The following is a 22,034-nucleotide window of genomic DNA, read 5'->3' as shown; positions in this document are numbered from 1 at the left end:
AGTCACCTACTTGGAGCGGAACCGCTTCCTAGGAGCATCAAAAGGTCAGTTGTCAACTAAGTCGACGCCATAAAACAATACGCCGACCCGACTTCGGGCGCAACTAACTTCCGACAAGCACTGACCCTCATTTACAGTGGAGCAATTAACACCTTCACTAACTCCCTCTCAGTGAATGGCGTACTTGGAGTCAAACTACTATCTATTGCAAACGAAGAACTCGAGTTGCCGCGAGAAATGAGAGTGAGCTTCGTTCTCGATACTGACATTCTTCTCCCTTTGATCCGACCCTCTCGAAATAGCACGTTTCTTCGGGCTACCGTTGATGACGTCGACGATAACTTATCGTATCCTTACCATCCTTAAATTCTTGAGTGGAAACCCTGTTTATTTCTAACTTCCTTTCTTCTTGTTTATTATATCAAAGGGATATGTTTATCATAAAGCTAGTAAATAGCATTATGCTTTTTACGTTCACTTAACATGGCGCGTGCCCAAATCTCATAAGGGTAAGCTTTAAAATCTTATTTTTTCTCCTCTCCTCTTTTGAGGATATCTTATATCAGGTAATCGATCGGATTGTTATAACACTCGTAACAGTCCTGGGGTTCCGAAACATAAATACTGCCTGTCGCAGATAAAGTTCTCCAGTTCCTATGTGAGTCGCGAAACTATAGCCCAACTGTGGTTTTGTAGTAGGTCAAATTCCCACTTATCCAAATTTGATCCAGACATATAAAATGTATGCTCCTTATGTTACCTTGATGTTTGAAAGTTACGAGGTGTGTTCAAAAAGTATCACGAATTTCGGTGTTTATTCAAAAATTATTTATTTATTATCTATCTATTTTGTCCCCTTCAAAGTAATCCCCATGAGATATTATACACTTGTACCAACGGTTTTTCCAATCTTCGAAGCACTTCAAAAAATCATTTTTTTTATCTTCTTAAGCTCCTTCTTCGATGCCGTCTTTATCTCGTCAAGAGAAGCGTAACGTCGTCCTTGCATGGGCCTCTTCAGTTTAGGGAACAAGAAAAAGTCACAGGCGGCCAGATCGGGGGAATACGGTGGCTGCGGCATTAGTGTGTTGTTTTCGGCCAAAAAGTGGCGCACAAACAACGATGTTTGAGCAGGGGCGTTATCGTGGTGTAAAAGCCAATTTTTGTTCTTCCAGAAATCCGGGCGTTTCTGGCGGATTGCTTCGCGCAAATTGCGCATAACTTGCAGGTAGTATTCCTTATTGACCGTTCTTCCCTGACCGTTTCCCTGGAAAAAAAACGGAACAAATGATTTTTCCGACAAAATCAATTATTTTTTATTTACAATAGTCTCCTTATGTTTCGATACAGCTTTTTACACGGTCCAAAAGCATGTCAAACGAGTGTTTTAGCTCGTTGGCCGATATGACCGCCAGTATGTCGGTGCAAGCCTTTTGAATGGCATAACGCTTTCCTTTCATGGGCAAATGCATTTTTCCGAAAAGGAAGAAGTCGCACGGTACCATATCAGGTGAATACGGGGAGTGGTTAATGGTTAAAATGTGATTTTTGGTCAAATAATCGTCCTTCGAATGTTGGATTCTGAGCAATTTTTGGTCGTCAGTCAATTTGTGCGGAACAAACCGTGTACACACCTTTTATAAGCCCAAATGTTCGGTCAAAATGCTACAAATCGATGTGTTGGAGATGTTCAATTCCATTTCCATGAATTTCAATGATAATTTCGGCTAATTTTTGTTGAATCCACGCACAGTTTCAATGGAGTTTCCGGTGATCACGGATTTTGATTGATCCACATGTTGATCGTCAATTATGTCCTCACGACCTCTTTAAAAACGTTGAAACCACTCTGCACTCTGCTACGGGATAGACAATCGTCGCCATAAACTTGTTTCATCAATTGAAACATTTCGGCAAAAGTTTTACCAATTGTAAAACAAAACTTAATGTTGGCTCTTTGTTCTAAGCTCATTTTCGCACCCATAACACAAACATACTGACACCTAAAACGCAATAACTTCACTACTAATCAATGAAATGTCATAAAATTCTCGCTGGACAATCGATAAAGATAAGCAGATTCTAACGCACTAGTCGACATATAGATTCGAAAAGTCCTGTTTACTTTGGAACGCACATTGTAAGAACTATAAGTTATTAGTCTGAAACGGCCGGAATTATGGACGAAGAACTCTTGGTTCCTTCATCACCATAATGCACCATGTCATGCTGAATTGGTTGGACTTCTTTGGCAAAACTTGACTAATATTGTACGGCAACCATTGTATTCACCTGATTTGTCTTCATGCGACTTCTGGCTATTCAACAAACTAAAAAGGCCCATGCGGAGATGTCGTTTTGACACGATTGAGGAAATAAAAACCGTATAGAAGAAGGCATTGAAGGCTACAAGGTAATATACTAAAAAAATGTAAGTCTAAATAAAGGAAAACAACTTTTAACCGTAGTCGGGCAACAATGTTTGGCAGCTTATAGTTGTTTCTAGGACAATTAAGGTCCTCAGCAACATACAACTTTCCTCGCTTTATGTGACATCCTACTAAAACAACGAAGCGAGGAAAACAAAGGATATGTTACAATGAACGCTTTACTTTCAGTGTTTTTCTCTAATAAAAACATTTTGCTTAGCTTCGTGTCGAAAACTTTTTATGTGAACGTACTCATCAAATACATCGAACTTTTCTGCCAAAACAAATGCCTGAAGTGAAGCAAAAGTCCTATATGAATTGGCCATTAAACTGAAATACCTTTTCTAGGTGGTTTGTAAAGCAAATTGCCCTTCTCTCTTCACTTCCAGCTTTATTAATACTCACTTCTCTTATGGGGCTGTTGAAATCTACCGGCGACTTAATACGTTTGTGGGCTTTTTAAAGGACGGCTTGTTTGTTGAATTTGGTCCCAATTTCTTTTTATAATGTTCAGTGCTACATAAGCGCTTTTCTTAGTTAACGCACAGCATCATTCCGTTGCAGCTGAGTAAAAGGAGAACGATTTGCTTGCCTGCTTTTCTACTAGGGCAGGCGGCTTATTCTTTTTGCATGTCGATAGCGGCTTTAGTTTTTATAACAATTAATTATTTATGTAATGCCATTTATGCTGCTACTGATATATTTTTTGTATTTTAACCAAATGCTATTTATTTAGGATGTTAGACCCACTTGTATGACTGCGACTACAGAGGTCAGAGATGGACTGGAGGTGTAATTGATATCTGAAAAATATATATTTTTTAACATACAAATTTTTTTATCACTAAAACTACTTGGTAGTTTCAAGAGCGGAGGTCGGTGTATAAAACGGAAACTAAAATAACAATTTAGACAGTAAGGAATTGGTAAAATGCAGTGCAAGGCTGCAATATGGGATTGCATTGAAATATACTTCCCGCAAAGTTGTCAACAATCTGTTGTAATTGCATGTGAGCGCCATCTGTCGACAAACTAGAAGAAACTATATTGCAGCTGTTTTTGACTTTTGGAGCACATCAATGCTCCAATCTTGCCAATAGAGAGCGCTGACTGTATTTAACAAACGAAACATCTCCAACGCAGCTATGGCCCAAAATACAGCAAACTATAACAAGAAAACCGAAAGTGTTAGCAGTTGAAAATGCTTTCACTTTTCATGGAGAAACGCGTTATCCAAATCATGAGACGGGAGTACATGTTGCGTGCTCTTAGTCTATCGAGTGAGAAGTCAAAAGCCTACAAACGTAAATGCATATGTATGTATGTCTGTATTATGTATATGTTTACAAATGCTTGCTGCTTGCTGCGCGTCAAACTGTATACGCATGTATGACCTTCGGACAAGGTGACCGAAGAAATTTTGGGCTTGAAGAGAGTTTGACAACTGCATTCCACTACAAAGTTGAATTCAGGGCGGGCGTAGGAATCACATGCAACAACTACCTGGTTTAATAGGTTATCAATAGTTGTACTGATTTTGATGGTGACTTATGTGCCAGTTTTTCGCAATTAACAAATTATTCCATGAACAGTTTTTTCAATTTTAATCGGTTATCAGTTGACGAACTTTAGTAATTGAGTTGTAAGAGATTGAGAGCAAGAGTACAACACAGTGTCGGTTAATTAGGGGAGTGCAAATAAGAGAGTAAATGTGTTAGAGCAGGGTGCAGCGGAAAGGAAACAAAGCTAAATTTTGAGGGCGAGCGTATTGTCGCCAAAGAAAAAGTTTTTATACTGAGAAGTACTCCAGAGCTCGTAGCAAACGGTTGTTGTTCGTTGTCATCTGTGGTCGTTCGCGAAAAAATATTTAAACGTCGTTGCCTTTCAACTACTGCGGTGCGGTACGGTGTGCTGCTGATCTAGGATCAGATTTTTTCGGTTAAGTAATAAGTATTCGCTAAAGTAAAGAGGAAACTTAAGTGCGTTCTACGGTTGCCGTAAAAGTTGAGAAACAAATATTCAGTATTTAAAGTTAATAAGTAAAGAAGTGTCGAAAGCAAATTTGCAATCATGTCGAGGCCACCAACAGATGAGGAGCGCCGCAAGCAAATCAGTGTGCGCGGTATTGCCGAGGTCGGAAACGTCACATTGGTCAAGAAGAATTTCAATCGTCACCTGCATTACACGTTAGTTAAGGATCGTAATGTGGCAACTATGCGCGACTATTACTTTGCCCTGGCCAACACTGTGCGCGATAACATGGTTGGCAGGTGGATCCGCACCCAGCAGATGTACTATGAGAAGGACCCTAAAGTAAGTTTGTCTAACATAGCAATTCCACACACATACATATACAGATAAGTAAGCATACTACCACATATAGAAGAAACTTTGAACTGGTAAAGTGTGTATGTATGTATGTGCATATGTATGTGGGTCACGCCACAGCCATTTAAAGTGCTGCCTCACAGCATCCATCAGTCCAGCCAGTAGCACTGAACGGCTCCAATTATGTGTGGTGTCCTATTGCGGGTGTCTACCCAACTGGGTGAGCTAGCATTTATAAAGGTTAATTGTAGGGGGAAAGAAATATTAGATATAGATGTGGTTGCCTGCCTAGACTGGCGTAGCGTTATTATTCTACCTCATGTATATAGAACTTTATGCGTTATGTTTCTATTGTAAATCCATACAAATATACATACATATGTATATATTTAGAGAAGTATATATGTATGTGTATTGTTTTTGCCAAGCGAATAGAAGTTAAAATTGGTAGATAAAAGTAATGGCTGCTTACTATATATACTATATGCATATGCATCTGCAATAGATATGGGTTTGTGTGCTTTATATAATACCACAAAAACAAAATAATGCGTATCTACACTTAGATAAATACTGACATTCGGATAAACGCACGTGTACTTATCGATTTTATTATGTTAATACTTTATTATGGTTAGAAATACTTGCCTAAAACAACAAATTTTATAGGACCGTGTTACCTCAACATCATATCAGTTACCACGCAAACCTTATTTGCTAGTTTCCTTATTTACTTATAATACATATGTGTGCATACGCGCGTGTGTGTATTCTTTAGATCTTGTGTATTCCTCAAGGTCAAGGAAATGTATCAAAGCAGTTCGGGAATAAGCAAGCAGGAGAATTAGATGAATTGAAACAGCTGCGGAAAAAAATATAATATAAAATAAAATATAATAAGTATATAAAAAAAATAAAATAAAACAAAATAACATATAATATAATACAACTAAAATAAATATATAAAGATTAAAAAAAAATTTAAATTTAACGAAAAAATAGTACATACATGAAGTAAATATTATTCGCTTTATAGTTATTTTTATTAATTTTTAGTTTTTTGCATAATTGAAAATTTAGCTGAAGCAAATTGTGAATAGCCATAACCAGCCGGACGATCCATTCTTTTAGCTAGGTACCTTTGGAAAGAATAAGAATTAGTCTCTTAAGCCTGTTTATGTTTTCTAAAATACCTAACTTTTTTTAAGCTATAACCGTGTGTACAATTGTTTTACATATGATATTTTAAATAAAACTTATACTATTGCTATAATTACGAATATTAAGATGATCTAATAGCATATAGAACATAAAAATATTAAAATAAATGTCTCTTTGCGTATTAAATTAAGTTAATTGAAAATAGAAAATGAATTCAAATAATATTAACTTTGTTTTAATAAACAAAAAACTTTTCAAATTCAATATTTAAAATTTTATTTTCGCACAAAACTCACAAACTGATGCTGTAATACTTTTTCATTTCTTTTACTTTTTCGTTTTTATTTGAAATTAACCTCAAATCAGTGCAGCACAAATTAAAATTCATTGCTAATTACAAACTTTTTTTCTTAAAAAAGCTCTTTTCTCTCTTCTGCATCTGCTCTTTGTTTACATAAGAAAAGAAAACTAATAACGAAGTAAGCGGATCAACAAGTTTATTAGAGAACTGTGTGTGAAGACAGTGGATAAAGAGGTGAAAATCTAAATGCAATAACCAAAAATTTCACGATACATACATATGTATGTCTGTATATAAACATCTATGTATCGCACATAAGGCAAAATTATCAAAGTGCAAGTGCAGTCGGCTTTTTGCCAAAACGCAAAAGACAGATAAGTTAGAGAATTGCAAATACTTGTGTTATACATTTCCATCTTACCGATTTTTTAGGGGATCAAGCTTTTATTTAGGAATACACATTTTTTGTTGTTTTTGTTTAATATATTTTAAATTAAAGTCTAAATTAAAGGTCTATTTTTTATAAATGCATACGAGTCCTTAAAACTGATGTAATCAAACATGACTGTTCTACAATATACACAAATTCTGCTGTCTGAGCTCTATGATAAGCTTTCAGTAATTTAGTTATTTTATTGTTTGGCTCGGGTGACCCACGCACTCTATGCACATCACTACCGTTATTGCCAATATTTACGTACAGCCTGGGTTGCAAATATTCATTTAAGAATCAATTGAAGTAACATTTGAATTATTATTTTTTTGTTATTATTTTGTAATACTGAAAATCTTGTTTAAAAATAATTTTTAATTCCAAATAAGATCTTTATCCTTTCTTTGATTGCTCAATTTGAATGACAACTATAAACTATAGTAACCCTTCTGAACAACATGTTCGGAGATTGCAGCGATGTCTTGGGTAATAATCTGTACTAAATTTCATTAAGTTACGTTGTCAAATAAAAGTGTTTCATACAAGGGCTTGAGTTTAATAGGTCAGTTTGTATGACCGATATCGGCGGTTCTAACAAATGACCAGCTTCTTCGTGAGAAATGGTCGTGCGTAAAATTGCAGACGGATATTTCAAAAACTGAGGGAGTAGTTCGCATATAAGAATGTACATATCTATATATATATATGTACATATGTGCATATGTATGCGGTACAAAAATATATTTCAGCCAGTCAAAACAATTCCAACTCTTCTTAGAACCAGACATTGTGGCATTATTCTAGATTAACATTGTTTTTGGTTTCAAATTGCTATTACTATTATTTGAGACCCGCCATTTTATCAACAGCTAATTTTTGATATTTTTAAGTTTTTGGAATTTTTCCTGTGTTTTTTTTAATGTACATTAATGTTACTTATTTCCTTTTTTACGACACTTCAAAAATTATCTGAAATTCATACCTTTATATTAGAATACCCCCTTAAGTAGCATATAAATACACTTGCATATATACAAATACATATGTATGCACAAATTTTTCATTCATGTATGTATGGTCATAAATTATTCTATTTGCGCCTTTTTCAATTTGCCTTAAATTATTAAAAAGTTTCTCTGATAACTAATTCTACCTTTCTTTTACACCATTTACATGTACATACATACATTACGTGTGTATGTAGATACATATGTATTGGATAAGCAGGATACTTGCTATTTATTTAAGAAATTAAAGACTTTGCCAGAAATATTTGCTTAGGTACTCATGCATGTACATACATACCTATTGTCTAATGCGTAAATATGTACCTAGAATATACATATGTTTTTGCACTTTGTGCATTTTATAAATAATGACTTATCTACTCTTTGAGATATTTTCTCTTTACTTAATTTTCTATTGAAAATAAATAAATACACACCAACCAATACATACGGTCCATATTTAGGTTACACATGCTTGTGTCTTGCTGAAATCTGCTGCCAATGTGTGCCACGTTTTCAAGGTTCGTTGAGTTCCTAACCAGACATGTTTCGATTTTTTACGGTGCATTGTTCGATGGGAAATGTAAACAAACAACTATTCGCTATGTCTTCGGCGTTTAATTTTGCGTACCATTATACAACACCCACCGTACTGAACCGAACCCATCTAATACAGATGTATGTAACACATTTTAACACATTAATGCCCGGTTTCACGGTCCATACTTAAGTTGTGCCCAAATAAAATCTTGGCTAAGACTGAGTAGTCGTTTGCGTTTCACAGTCAATGCCTAATTTCTATAAAATTTTATTATGATATATGGCAACGTTATGGGCAACATATGTTTTACAAATATCATCCATAAAAATATGTTTAAAATATTTAAATTATAACAGACAATACATATGTAAATAATGAAAGTTATATCGAAAATGGATGAAAACAACTAAAAAACCCGAATATCAGCGCTAGCGAGTCGGAGCACCTATTGGAACTGGTGGAAATCCCAATCCGATTCCATATTTTTTCATAAAAAATAATTTCTTCACTCTTTTCCTGTTTTATCTTAAGCACAACTTAAGTATGGACTGTGAAATGGGGATAATAAGATATTTATGTGTTTATAGATCCTCGTCATCTCATTCCCCTCCGACAGTATCAGAAGCACCTGCTTGACTGTGCCTGTGCCGGAATGACTGGGTGTCACATTAGCATACTTTCAAGCGGTAGGTTTTATTCTTCGCACAGAGGTCTGGTCTTTTAACTCCTTTCCGCTTGGGACGATATCCGTTAGCCAAGTGACCGTATAATCATCGTTACAATCGACTGGTTTCTTGCCAAGTTTTGGGAAGACTCCGTTCAAATACAATTGAATTCGCCTCATAGTTGAAAATCATGCAATGAGCTCAGAAGTCACACAAAACAGTAGATTAGGTGGTGGAAGCTCTTTGTTATCAAACGAATGCGGCTTCTGGCAACCCTTTCTGATAAGACAGCACATTTCCTTGCTTATTGGCAGTTTGAGCGATTTTACTTGAAATTTCCATTATTATATATAAAGTGGCTAATTTTTCAATTATCTTCGGATATGTACAACAAACTTATGAAAAAATATTTTGGAACTTGATTCATAAGTATATTGCTCTAATATTTTTTTCTTTAATTATAAACAGTAGAATTACGTAAAAATATAAAATATATCGAACTTTTTAAACATTCTCACCATCAAATTGTTATTAATGCTGTAGAAAACATCATTCAGGAAATTTCATTCTCAATCACTATAATATGATCTCCCGTTATGGGTTATATCGTGACCTTTATTTGATCTTGATTCACAATTTCCAATTTGACTTATAATCTCCTATGTCGTTGGCCAATATTCGGCAGAAAATGAACACATATCCACACAAATCCATGCAACATATTTAGCTACAGTCTCATTATAAGCCAGCACGTGATTTCACGAATAGCAAAAAATGCAAAAATGGTTTATTCAACATCAATAAAAAGCGAAAGTTTTATCCAATGCTATAATATGTATGCATACATATATGTATGTACCTCGATAGCTATGCAGCTATAAATGCAACATATGCTCATAGAAACTACTATATGTGGGCATCTCACAACAGTTGTCCGCTAATTAGAAACGATGTTCAGCGGCGTTAATAAATGTGCTATGTAAAATCATAAGAACACATGACCTATTTACGGTACTATTTTTGAAAAAAAAAATAAAATCAGCTTAATCGAGACTATTAGAGCAAGAACGCGCTTCATACCCAAAATATCCATCAAAATCATTCGAACGGACTCGCGAGAGATATCGAGCTCTCTTGTCATCTCTCTAAAACCTGACGATTTTTAAGCAGTTGAAGTGGTCGAAGGGCGTCCAGCATGTTTTCAACGATCTCACGACTCTTTTTGAAGAAATTGGATCACAACTCTGGATATAGTTTCGTTTATAAAAATGCATACATGTACATATTTCTGCAGAAACTGCTTTCAGTAGTTGCTAAAATCCAATTCATATAAGACTTATATTATAAGTAATTATAGTTAGTTTTAAGGAAAGTTCTTAGCAGGTTTTGGGTTTCAAGCATCTATATATAATGTAAATCACATAAAAGTATGTTTTTGAAAGTAAAAAGTATTCTTATAACAAATACACAAGTTGCTGACTTTGACAGGTTAATAAGCAGAACATAAATGTTTTTAGATATAAACATGATCTACAAAAAAAATTATGAACAATAATTTCTAATTTATTAAAAATTTAAATAGCTTTGCTATATTGTTTTAACCAAAATTCTCAAATTCCAAAATACCCAAAGTTCAATATAAAATATTTTGGAATTTCTTAGTCTTACACCAATCGCTATGACTTATTATATGGTGACTGCTGTATACTTTCAATCCAAACAAATATTTAGGTCGTTTTCCACATGGCAAGTGTGTGTGTGTGTATACTCGTAGATATTCTATAGATTTGTCCTTAGTGAATGTCAAAGCAAACGCGCTCGCTTTTCGTTCTTTTTACGATTCCATTCTAAATACATACACACATACAAGCAATTTAAGTTTCCACACACATACACAGCCACCCAGAATACTCCCAATAGATGCTTTAATAATTTAGTGGCAAAAGTGTAGGCAAATTTAAGAGAAAAGTTTCCACGTTCTGTCTGCAGCATACACATACATACATACATACAATACATACACACATATGTTGGCACAAGCCACACGCCATTTTCCCACAGCCTATATCTATGTATAATATCTATTTAATTTGTTAATTTTTGGCAGAGACACAACTTTTGTATATTTAATAAGCTTATTTAGTTTTATAAATTTTAGATTTTGCGCCAGCGAGGCTCAAATTGTACAAATAACCGTTAAAGTGATAATAAGAATTGTTCACTTTCTTGTCACTCAAAGTGAGTTCTCAAACAAGTGATGAGAATTAATAAGCCTTTATTGAAATTGAATAAAAAGTTGATCTTTTCAATTGTTCTATTCGTCCGCATGTGATCCTCATCTATTTGGGTTGTTGACTCAACCGGCAGCACAATACAGACTTATACATACATAAATATATATTAGATGTTGTCAGTGTGTTCATATGTATGTTAATTAATATTCTAATTCAATTTCTTTTGCAAATTTGTTGTTGCATTGCGCTGCCAAGGTCACTGATAGGATGCATGCGAACACAAAAATGTATGAGTGTCAGTAATTTCCGAAAAATATATGTATATGTATATACATATGTATTATGCAAATCCTATTCTCAGACAAATCTTTATGGAAATAATATTTAGATTTTGTCATCTTTCTGTTTTTTCCTATATGCTATTTTCTCAATTTTATTTGTTGAAGATGCATAAAGTATGTGCGACCTACATACATATGTACATGTAAATATATATTTAAAAAATTCGGATATCCAGTTAGAGCCTTCATAACTTCAATACTCAATTTTTGTTTTTTTTTTCGAAATATATTCAATACTTCTCGATTACAGGTTTAAAAAACTAAATTATTGTCTTTTAATTCCCATGGAAACTGTAATCAAATTACAGATGGAAGTCATTTTTAAATACTTTGGACATTTTATTATTTTAAGTGCATACAGGCTTAACTCTGACGACATATTCTGGGAGTAAAAATAATAAAATTTTTCGTGGCTCAATAAAAATATATTTGAGTGTAATATAAAATATATATTTCTAAATTTTGATACAAAGTGCCGGCTGTTAAGCTAATCTAGCCCATCACTGTTTTCAGAGGGTCTCTACGGTGCAATTTAAAACAAAAAAATAATGGCTTTTTAATCCATTAGCTTTACAACCATTTTTTTTTTTCAAAATGGCTGACTTAAAAAAAGCCCAAACAACTGTTTTTGAAAAAGTAGAATAGAACGATCCGTCACTACAGGGGATTGAACACAAAAATTTGTTTTCACTATTCTACCCATTAAATAAATGTAATGATTTAAAAAAAATATATATTTTTATTTTTTTGAAAACTTTTATTATGGAAATTCATGTAACGTAGGTAGATCTTAATAAATTGTTTTTCTATTTTCTGATTGGAAATGGCTTAAACAAAAGCCATACTCAACTATCATTAATTCGACCTTTTGAAATTTCACGTGAAATACTTTGTGATCGTAGAGTGATATTTTCCATTTTGTTTGTAATACACAACTGTTTGCGTCAAATCAAACGCGGAAGTGAAAACAGTGTTTCTGATAAGATTCGCCAATCCGTTAATCACAAACATTGTCATATTCAAAGCGGCTCATCAAACCAATAAGGTGCATTCAAGGGTTAATGAGTTGAAAAATGAAATAATTGTTTCTACGTCAACTGATGTACAGACATACGGAACATATAATATAATAGTATGCAGCTCTGATTATGTTTATCGCTAATTTTTGTTTTTTTTTTGCTTTAGATTTTGTCTATTTTTGATTTGCATATTTCTATTTGGGTCACAAAATATTGCAGCTTTAAATAAATACGGAACTGATAAGCTAATAAGTCACTATAAGCTGAAGCGATAAGCGAGAAAATCAAATCAACGTTTCAATTTTGATTTTTTTTGCGTTTGTTAGGTGCCTAAGATTACACAAATAAGATCGCACACAAATAATTATGTAATCGGCCTGCTATACATATATTGTATTAAATATATCGATGATCTATTAAGTAATACTTATATTTAAATGTTGATAAATACATAACATATACATATATGAAACAAACTTTTAGATTATAAAAGTCTTACATATATTTTTTCTAAAATATGATGTATTTTAAATTTATTTTATTCATTTTACTATGTGGTCGTAAATGGAAAGAAAAAGCCAACACAGGTGGAAAAGATTTTACAATAATAAAAGGATGCATCTTTTTATACTCTTGCAACATGTTGCTACAGAGTATAATAGATATTGGTCAAAATTGTACGATGGGCATGGTACAACTCATTTTTAGGTGAAAACACATATGTACATATAGTATATCGAGACTCGTCCGACCAATTGCAACCAAATTTGGTATGTGGCATTCCTCTGACACTTTTATTTTACAGTGTGTGTTTGGTTTCACCGAACTCCTTCACAAATGCAAACGATTCCATACAAGAACTTGACCTTGATTTGCTAGTTTGTTTGGCGGCTATATACAATGTGTATTCAGAAATTGATAATATAACGAAAAATATTTATTCATTAATATGAATATATTTTGTCACCGTAATCTCCACCAGATGTAATCCAAAGCCGATTTTCCCACTCCTCGAAACACTTTTCATAAGCACTTTTTGAGATGGACTTCAGCGAATTTTGTTTTATCTCTTCGATCGACTGAAAACGGATTCCATTTCTATGATTGTTGACTTGTCTCATAAACTCACAGTCCAAAGAGACCTACTTACGGCACTCTTTTTGAAAAAAAAATCAACTTTATTGGGAGGAGTCTGGCAAGAACGCATTTTATACCCAAAATATCCACCAAAATCATTCGTCCAGAACAACGCATGTCGTCAACGATCTCTCAATGGTCTTTAAAGGCTTTTTACCACTCGTAGGCATGTTTTTTTGATACAACAGATTCACAGTAAGCCTTTTCCAACATTCGCAACGATTCCGCGCACCAAAATTGGTTAGAAAGACAAAATTCAGGCAAATTGTTTGTTCGATCTTTATTTATCCACTATAAAAATCGCAAAGTATTACTGAGGTATACCGACTTAAGCAGCTTTTGTAAACAAACTGGTTAACAGATCACGCTCATATTTGGCATAGTAATTAAGGGCAGTCCTAGAACTTAGAAAAATACTTTTTTATGAAATATTATTTTATCTTGGAAGGAAATTTAATTACAATTTAAGAGTGCTTTTTTGTTACAATCTACTTTAGTGCTCTCATCTAAACAATTTCTTCTTAGAGTGTTAACCAATAACTCGATTGCGTAAAAAAAATGTCCGTACAAAATTATAATTTTGATCATTCTGTTTGTATCACAGTTTTATACTATAGTGGTTCCGAGAAACTTTCAGCTCGATATCTCAAAGTCTGAGGGATAGTTCACGCATATATAGCCATGGCTACATCAACTCAACAAATTATGCTGATTATTTACATTTTATAGGGTTTGCGACGTTTCTTTCTAAATGTTACAAACTTCGTGGCAAACTTAATATACATATGTACTATATATCGTTCACAGTATAAAAAATTCACCCATCCATTGAGAGGTCTTAATATCTTTTAGCCTCTTCTTTTGAGTCCCTGCTCAAAACATTATTTAAACATATTATCAATATTTTTTTTTTCATTAGGAATTTTTAAAATATGACTAAGTCAAAACGATTACAATTGGATTAATATTTTATGATTATGTGGAAATATTCGAACTGATTTGTATGTCATTGATTCGAGTATAGTATAACAATATGTAAATCGCTTGGTAGGTTAGATTAGTAGTAAGATAACCAGAACAAAAATATATGTTTGTATATGTGTATACATATAAATATTACTGCATCTGTATGTACACAGAAAAATAGAAAATAATTGAAATTAATAGCATACCGGCAAATTCTTATCTTGAGCATGCAAATAATTTGTGTTTATGCCCGTTGTGCACGCTTCTTGCAAGTGCCTATGCCGATTAAAATCTCAAATTGCTTCGGAAATCTAAATGTGCTGATAAATGTGTGTGTAAACAAAATTGTATGTATGTATGTAATGTTTATAACTAATTGCCGCGAAATTAAAAGTTACAGGCAAATATTTGTATAATCATGAATATGCACTTTCAAACATCCAAAGCTAATGTATTTTGTTGTTTTAGAATAACTGAAGTTGTTATTTAGTTTTTCTTAGAATGAAATGGACTTGCGGTGGATTATAAAAAGGGAAAAGTCATGGTGATATCGATTTTATCGATGGAAGCAGAACTATTTTACGGGCATTCATAATCTATGGAACTTAAGTGATTTTCGAACTTTTCAATACCATTTAAAAATAATATAAAACGAATAGACTTTAGCTTTGAAATGAGCCTAAGGCATATAGCTCAGCTAAATTCACCGATTCATACAATCTTGTAGTTTATATCATTAATTTGTTATATGATGATCTCAATAATAAGCTCACTAACTTCTCCATTTTCATGAATGATATGCCCAAGATGTTCCTGTGAAATTTGCAGAATGTCAGCCAAATCAGTCAAGTTTTTTTCACGCTTACACACACAATCATTTTGTAAATTTTTTTCATATTTTCATACCCAACAGTCTCCCTTAGACATTTCAGAAGAAGTTTATATCTGGCTTGCAAACAAAGTACCTACTTTTTTCGCCAGAAGATGGAGCTTTTAAGAGATAACAAATCAATATCAATCGTTTACATATGTTCAAAATAGTTTACCAAGACGTTGCAACAACTCACAAATCATAATCGAAATCATATCAAAAAAATCCAAAAAATCGCATTAACAATTGACCATTCGAGTCAAATGTGCCAAAATGTATGTGCCGAAATGTAGAGACATTTTAAACCTTTCTAGGTCCTCTTACCATTTAACCCTTTGGTGTAATCCACAAACACATATTCTAATAATCATAAATATAAATGGAAAATTATGAATGCTCTTATCAATATTGAACTGCTTGGATGTTTTTCACTGCTCATAAACAATTATTGCCAAACACACATATTACATACATATATATGTATGTACATATAACTTAATTATTTGTATACCGGCTACAGGTCGGTGACTAACACTGATAACTGCCTGCTTAAAGCAAAGTGTTTATAACATCGACAGCTAGCAACTATGCTTAAGCATTAAATGCCTAATTAGCGAATATGATTGGCGATAATAATTTATTGCAATTATTTATAAACAATTTTTTTGTTTTAAGTTCCTGCACTGCTTAATCTAAATACTATCAGCAGTTTCGAAGACAAATCGAATCTCCAAGCAACCGACTATTTGCCAACAAAAGTGCGCTAAGCTAATTAGGTCACACTGTTTTTTTTTCCTATTTCAGTTTTTTAAAGCTCCAAGTTGCTCAGTTATTCAATGTTAATAACAAATTTTATGCTGAGAGATTGCAAATGTAAGAGAACACAGTCGCAAAAAGAGAACTGACCAGCTGTTATATGGCTAAAAGAGCGCGAATCGCATATAAATTGTTATCAACGTCACGCTTCTGTCGCGAGATCGACTCAATTTCTTAAATAAATAAAATAAATAATTAATTGTTGCTAACTTTCGTTGTAAATCGAAGAGACACCTTTCAGTTACTTGTTTTGGTGACTTTTATTGAATTACTCACTGGAATTAGCAATGCCAATGGCTGCAAAGAGAGCGCGGTAGAGCGCGGTTATCACAATCTGGTCGCGTGATCGTGTTTAGTTAGCTGGAGAAAGCATACATACTGACTTACTAATTACATTTGTACACATATACACGCTAGCACACAAAATTGATGACTGCTCTTTTTGCAAGTTTTATTTATGTCTTATATTTATAGCGACAGGACTAACTTTAACCGATATACCGAAAAATATAATTATACATGTGTTTGTATGTTACTAAATGTATGTATGTATGTGTTCCCTTGTTGAAATTTTCATTACCAACTTCAAATGTATTTTAAATGCACTTGAACTGCACTCGCTGCGAACGTGCTTGAAGTGTTATCGCTTAGCCGTGAATTAGTATTGACTACCTTGCCTCAGGCTGATTGGTAAGCCTGTCTTAATACTCACAAAGCGTGCACGTGAAATTACAGTTGTTCAAATATTGCAACTTACCAACATACATACATACATACTACATACTTATAAGTATATACATATGTAAATGTATTGTTATTGTATTATAGCTGAAACTTTTTTATGTGGATTCCACTTGACACAATTTCATCTCTTGAATATAAATACTTAACAAAATATTTTTTACCTTGGCGATTAGTGGTTGCTTCTTTTGGATATCTACTACTATGAGCAAAAATTGGTAAGACTTTGTTATCAAGGGACTAACAGTCAGAGTCTGTGAAATAATGATTTCGACTACCAGTATATTACAATATAAAATGTATGGTTACTGGCGACTAGTCGTGAATCTATGCTTACGATTCGGAAACAGACGATCAATCAGCCGAATATCGTGACAAAGATGAGCGCTGAAACGGAAAAAACCACGTCAAAGCAGGTCAAAATCAAGGATGTTGACAGTTTTGTTCAATTATCGACGTGTGATCACTCTGAACTCCTTCCGATTGGGCAAATTGCCAACAAGAAATACTATTTGAGTGTTATGCCTCATTTGCCCGAAGCGATTTGTAAAAATAGCCCGGTATTATCGGCCGACAATTATGGGATTTGCACCATGATGATTGAAAAAGGCGTTGGCACTAGTGTATTGTGGGCAAGGACGATTACTTTGAGGGAGACGACATAGATTTTGAAGAATAAGTTATGAACAAAGCCTTACTATTTTTTGCTATACAAAAGTTTAGATCTCCTCGAACTAACCTAGCATTATTAATAAGAATAGGGCTATATCTCTAGTATGTCGATCGTGAACAATTTGAATACTATTGCCAGAAATATCTGCTAATATTTTTTTCTTTTATATGGCAACTTCAATTTTCAATATACTAAATAATTTCCGGAGTTTGCGTGTCTGTATTGATCAAACTGATCGTAAATTCCAAATGAGTACTTACCTTAATGATCTGTGTCACTCGTAAGTGACGGCTCTAATTAACCAATTAGTATAGTTCAAAGTTTAATATCTTCGTTATTGTAAATCGGCATTTTAAATATATTAACAACAACAAACAATAAATACACTAGTTCATGACAATTTTGCCTTTGGGTTTTGGTGTGGCAAGGGATATGAAATTGTAATAGCAAACTTCATTAGGAGGATGGAGTCGTGTGTAGAAGTTCACGCAAGTGAGGAAAGTTCTCTGATTGCCATTCACTTGGGAGTGGCCAGAAACGATTTTTTTACATATGACTCAAGCAGCTCACGAGTTCCGATCTTCATATCATCAGATAAAAAGTTCTCTTTAAATCTCTAAATTTTAAATAGACTTCTAGCGCCTAATGTATAAAATCTCTTTTATGGCAGAAATATAGTATATTCGGGGATTGCTATGTTCAGCAGAGGAGATAGAAGTCGACACAGAGATCGAACTCAAGTCCAGCCGAATAATTGAAGTAAGGCGCAAAACATGGTTGTGTAAAACATTCTGAAATCAATGAGTGGAATTTACTACAACAGATTCCCTTTGTAAAAGACTTTCAGCTAAAGTTACTGTCATCGTAGAAAAAATAGTCGATCCATATCCTAATCCTATATAAATCTAAGATAGTGAGTCCGATAAAAGAAAGCCCTTAAAGATGATGGTTTGTAAAACTCTTCAAATGGTTCGAATTTAACATCCCCGCTATCTAAATGTTGTTGTAGTTGTAATGGATGTAATGGAAAGATGCTTGCGTTAAAGTTACATACGGTATGTTCAGAAAGGGTCGGGCCAAAGGGAAAAAGCTGTTAGATTAGCAAGTTTGAGCGGGATCTTTTATATGTAGATCATAGAACTTCTTTTAAAAAGTCAGGAGCAAAAACAGGAGTTTAATTTTGGGTCACTATAATTATACATTATTTGGTTTTGATAAGATATATTAATTTATATTAAGAAATATTTCGTTATTTTTTAGCCTTTAATGATTTTCAAACCTAAAGCTTGACTAAAATTATTTAAACTATTCACAAAAATTGTAAACTTTGCTTCTCTTTTTGCTTTTAGCGCGTCTACTATTTGTCTCTGGAATACTACATGGGTCGCTCACTCCAAAACACTATGATCAATCTTGGCATTCAAAGCGAATGTGAAGAGGCCATGTATCAATTGGGTTTGGACATTGAGAATCTCGAGGATATCGAGGAAGACGCTGGTCTGGGTAACGGTGGCTTGGGACGTTTGGCAGCTTGCTTCTTGGATTCTATGGCCACACTCGGTTTGGCGGCTTATGGTTATGGTATTCGTTATGAATACGGTATTTTCGCACAAAAGATCTTAAATGGTGAACAGCAAGAGGAACCCGATGATTGGTTACGTTATGGTAACCCATGGGAGAAGGCACGTCCCGAATTCATGAAGCCCGTTCACTTCTATGGACGCGTTATTGATACACCCGAGGGTAAGAAGTGGGTCGACACACAGATTGTGTACGCTATGCCATATGACAACCCCATTCCCGGTTACGGTAACAATCACGTCAATACACTGCGTTTGTGGTCAGCTAAGAGCCCCGTCGATTTCAATTTGAAGTTCTGTAAGTTGAATTTAATCGCTTATATTCTGCACTTAACTTATGATTGATTTCCTCTTACTATTTTAGTCAACGATGGTGATTATATCCAGGCCGTGTTGGATCGTAACTTGGCTGAAAACATTTCACGTGTACTTTACCCCAACGACAACTTCTTCGAGGGCAAGGAATTGCGTCTTAAGCAAGAATATTTCATGGTCGCGGCCACGCTGCACGATATTGTTCGTCGCTACAAGGCCTCGAAGTTCGGCTCACGGGAAAGCGTACGCCAACACTTCGATCATTTCCCTGATAAAGTTGCCATCCAATTGAACGACACCCATCCTTCGTTGGCTATTCCCGAATTGATGCGTATCCTCATCGATGAGGAGAATTTGGATTGGGAAAAGGCTTGGGATATTACTGTACGTACCTGTGCTTATACCAACCACACCGTCTTGCCCGAAGCCTTGGAACGCTGGCCCGTTTCCATGCTGGAGTCCATTCTGCCAAGACATTTGCAGATCATTTACCACATCAACTTCCTATTCATGGAGAAGGTGGCCAAGCAATATCCTGGTGATTTTGATCGTATGCGTCGCATGTCATTGGTGGAAGAGGATGGCGAGAAACGCATCAACATGGCGCACGTGTCCATTGTGGGCTCGCATGCTGTGAACGGTGTAGCCGCTATTCATTCTGAAATCTTAAAGAAGGATCTCTTCCGTGATTTCTATGAGCTGGAACCACATAAGTTCCAGAACAAGACCAACGGTATTACACCACGTCGCTGGTTGTTGCTTTGCAACCCCGGTCTGTCTGACTTGATTGCCGAGAAGATCGGCGATGAGTGGCCAGTGCACTTGGAACAGCTGGTGGCGATCAAGAAGTGGGCCAAGGATCCCAACTTCCAACGCAACGTTGCACGTGTGAAACAAGAGAACAAACTGAAGTTGGCACAGATCTTGGAGAAAGATTATGGCGTCAAAGTGAACCCTGCCTCTATGTTCGATATTCAGGTTAAACGTATCCACGAATACAAACGTCAGTTGTTGAACTGTTTGCACATCATCACTCTGTACAACCGCATTAAGAAGGATCCCACCGCCAACGTTACCCCACGTACCATTATGATCGGTGGCAAAGCCGCGCCCGGTTACTATGTAGCCAAACAAATCATCAAGTTGATCTGCGCTGTCGGCAATGTTGTCAACAACGATCCAATTGTGGGTGACAAGTTGAAGGTAATCTTTTTGGAAAATTACCGCGTCACTTTGGCCGAGAAAATCATGCCCGCCGCCGATCTTTCGGAGCAAATCTCCACTGCCGGCACTGAAGCATCCGGCACGGGCAACATGAAGTTCATGTTAAACGGCGCCCTCACCATTGGTACCTTGGACGGCGCCAACGTTGAGATGGCCGAAGAAATGGGCAACGGCAACATCTTCATTTTCGGCATGACCGTAGAGGAGGTTGAGGCGCTTAAGAAACGTGGTTACAACGCCTACGACTACTACAACAAGAACCCTGAGATCAGACAATGCATCGACCAAATACAAGGTGGATTCTTCAGCCCAAGCAATCCAAATGAATTCAAGAATATTGCGGATATTTTGCTGAAGTACGATCACTACTACTTGTTGGCCGATTACGAATCTTACATCAAGGCACAAGAGCTGGTGTCGAAGATTTACCAGGTGAGAATCATTAGTTTTGCCTTTGTTATTATTGTTTGAAATAAATTGTTCGTTTTGTTTTGTTTTAGAACCAAGCTAAATGGTTGGAGATGTCTATCCACAACATCGCTTCCAGTGGTAAATTCTCTTCCGATCGCACCATTGCCGAATACGCCAGAGATATCTGGGGAGTTGAGCCCACCTGGGAGAAACTGCCCGCACCTGAGGATACACCAGCAGCAAAATAAATTAATTTTGATATTATTGATATACATAATTCTTTTGAGATTTAATTTAATTTTTATTAAAGTCCATTTAGGCGGAAATACTATTTAATTGAAAACCCCAAAATGCAATCTTATTTTATCAACACATTTACCATATTATAACTCATTTTAGACGTATTGAAATCACAAATTTGTTAGTGCTGCGCTAAGTGAAGATTTGTTGATCTAAAATATCAACTTGCAACGGCCAAAGAACAAACATTAACTAAGCAATGATACCCAAATATCCTAAAAACTCACCATTTACGATAAAGTAAAACTACTATTGCAACTAAAGCCTACCGCAACAGCTCAGGAACGCAATGTAATTAATTGCAAGACACCAGCATACACATGAACAACGTTTGAATTTACAAAAAACAAACACAAAAAAATATACATTTTAGGATATTTGATATTTGAATCGATGTTTTTATTAAATATTATTAAAATTAAGTCTTTTAACGAATTGTTAAACAGAGTCCACGCAATTCATGCAATTTCGCAATTAAAAAATCACAAGTGACGCACATGTGACTAAGGAATTGTAAAATATTTTATGTAAAATTGCTTAG

General features: G+C 34.9%; 1 protein-coding gene across 1 annotated transcript; it reads left to right on the top strand.

Moving 5' to 3' along the window:
• The first annotated feature begins 3,928 nt into the window (after nucleotides 1-3,928).
• LOC105222009 (glycogen phosphorylase) lies at nucleotides 3,929-21,947 on the top strand. Its single transcript, XM_011199165.4, has 4 exons — nucleotides 3,929-4,742; nucleotides 19,013-19,541; nucleotides 19,608-21,214; nucleotides 21,283-21,947. The coding sequence occupies exons 1-4, from the start codon at nucleotides 4,500-4,502 to the stop codon at nucleotides 21,439-21,441; spliced, it is 2,538 nt and encodes an 845-aa protein (XP_011197467.2). The 5' UTR covers nucleotides 3,929-4,499; the 3' UTR covers nucleotides 21,442-21,947.
• Nucleotides 21,948-22,034: the final 87 nt, after the last annotated feature.

The sequence above is a fragment of the Bactrocera dorsalis genome, unplaced genomic scaffold (genome assembly GCF_023373825.1).
Source record: "Bactrocera dorsalis isolate Fly_Bdor unplaced genomic scaffold, ASM2337382v1 BdCtg184, whole genome shotgun sequence".
NCBI lineage: Eukaryota > Metazoa > Arthropoda > Insecta > Diptera > Tephritidae > Bactrocera > Bactrocera dorsalis.
The sequence above is the reverse complement of the archived record's forward strand: the minus strand, read 5'-3'. Positions and strand labels throughout refer to the sequence as shown.

Excerpts from the sequence above, each read along its gene's own strand:
- LOC105222009 (XM_011199165.4), top strand. The coding sequence starts at position 4,500 with ATGTCGAGGCCACCAACAGATGAGGAGCGCCGCAAGCAAATCAGTGTG. Across the intron at positions 4,743-19,012 it reads ACTATGAGAAGGACCCTAAA|CGCGTCTACTATTTGTCTCT; the intron begins GTAAGTTTGTCT and ends TTTTGCTTTTAG. Across the intron at positions 19,542-19,607 it reads CGATTTCAATTTGAAGTTCT|TCAACGATGGTGATTATATC; the intron begins GTAAGTTGAATT and ends TTACTATTTTAG.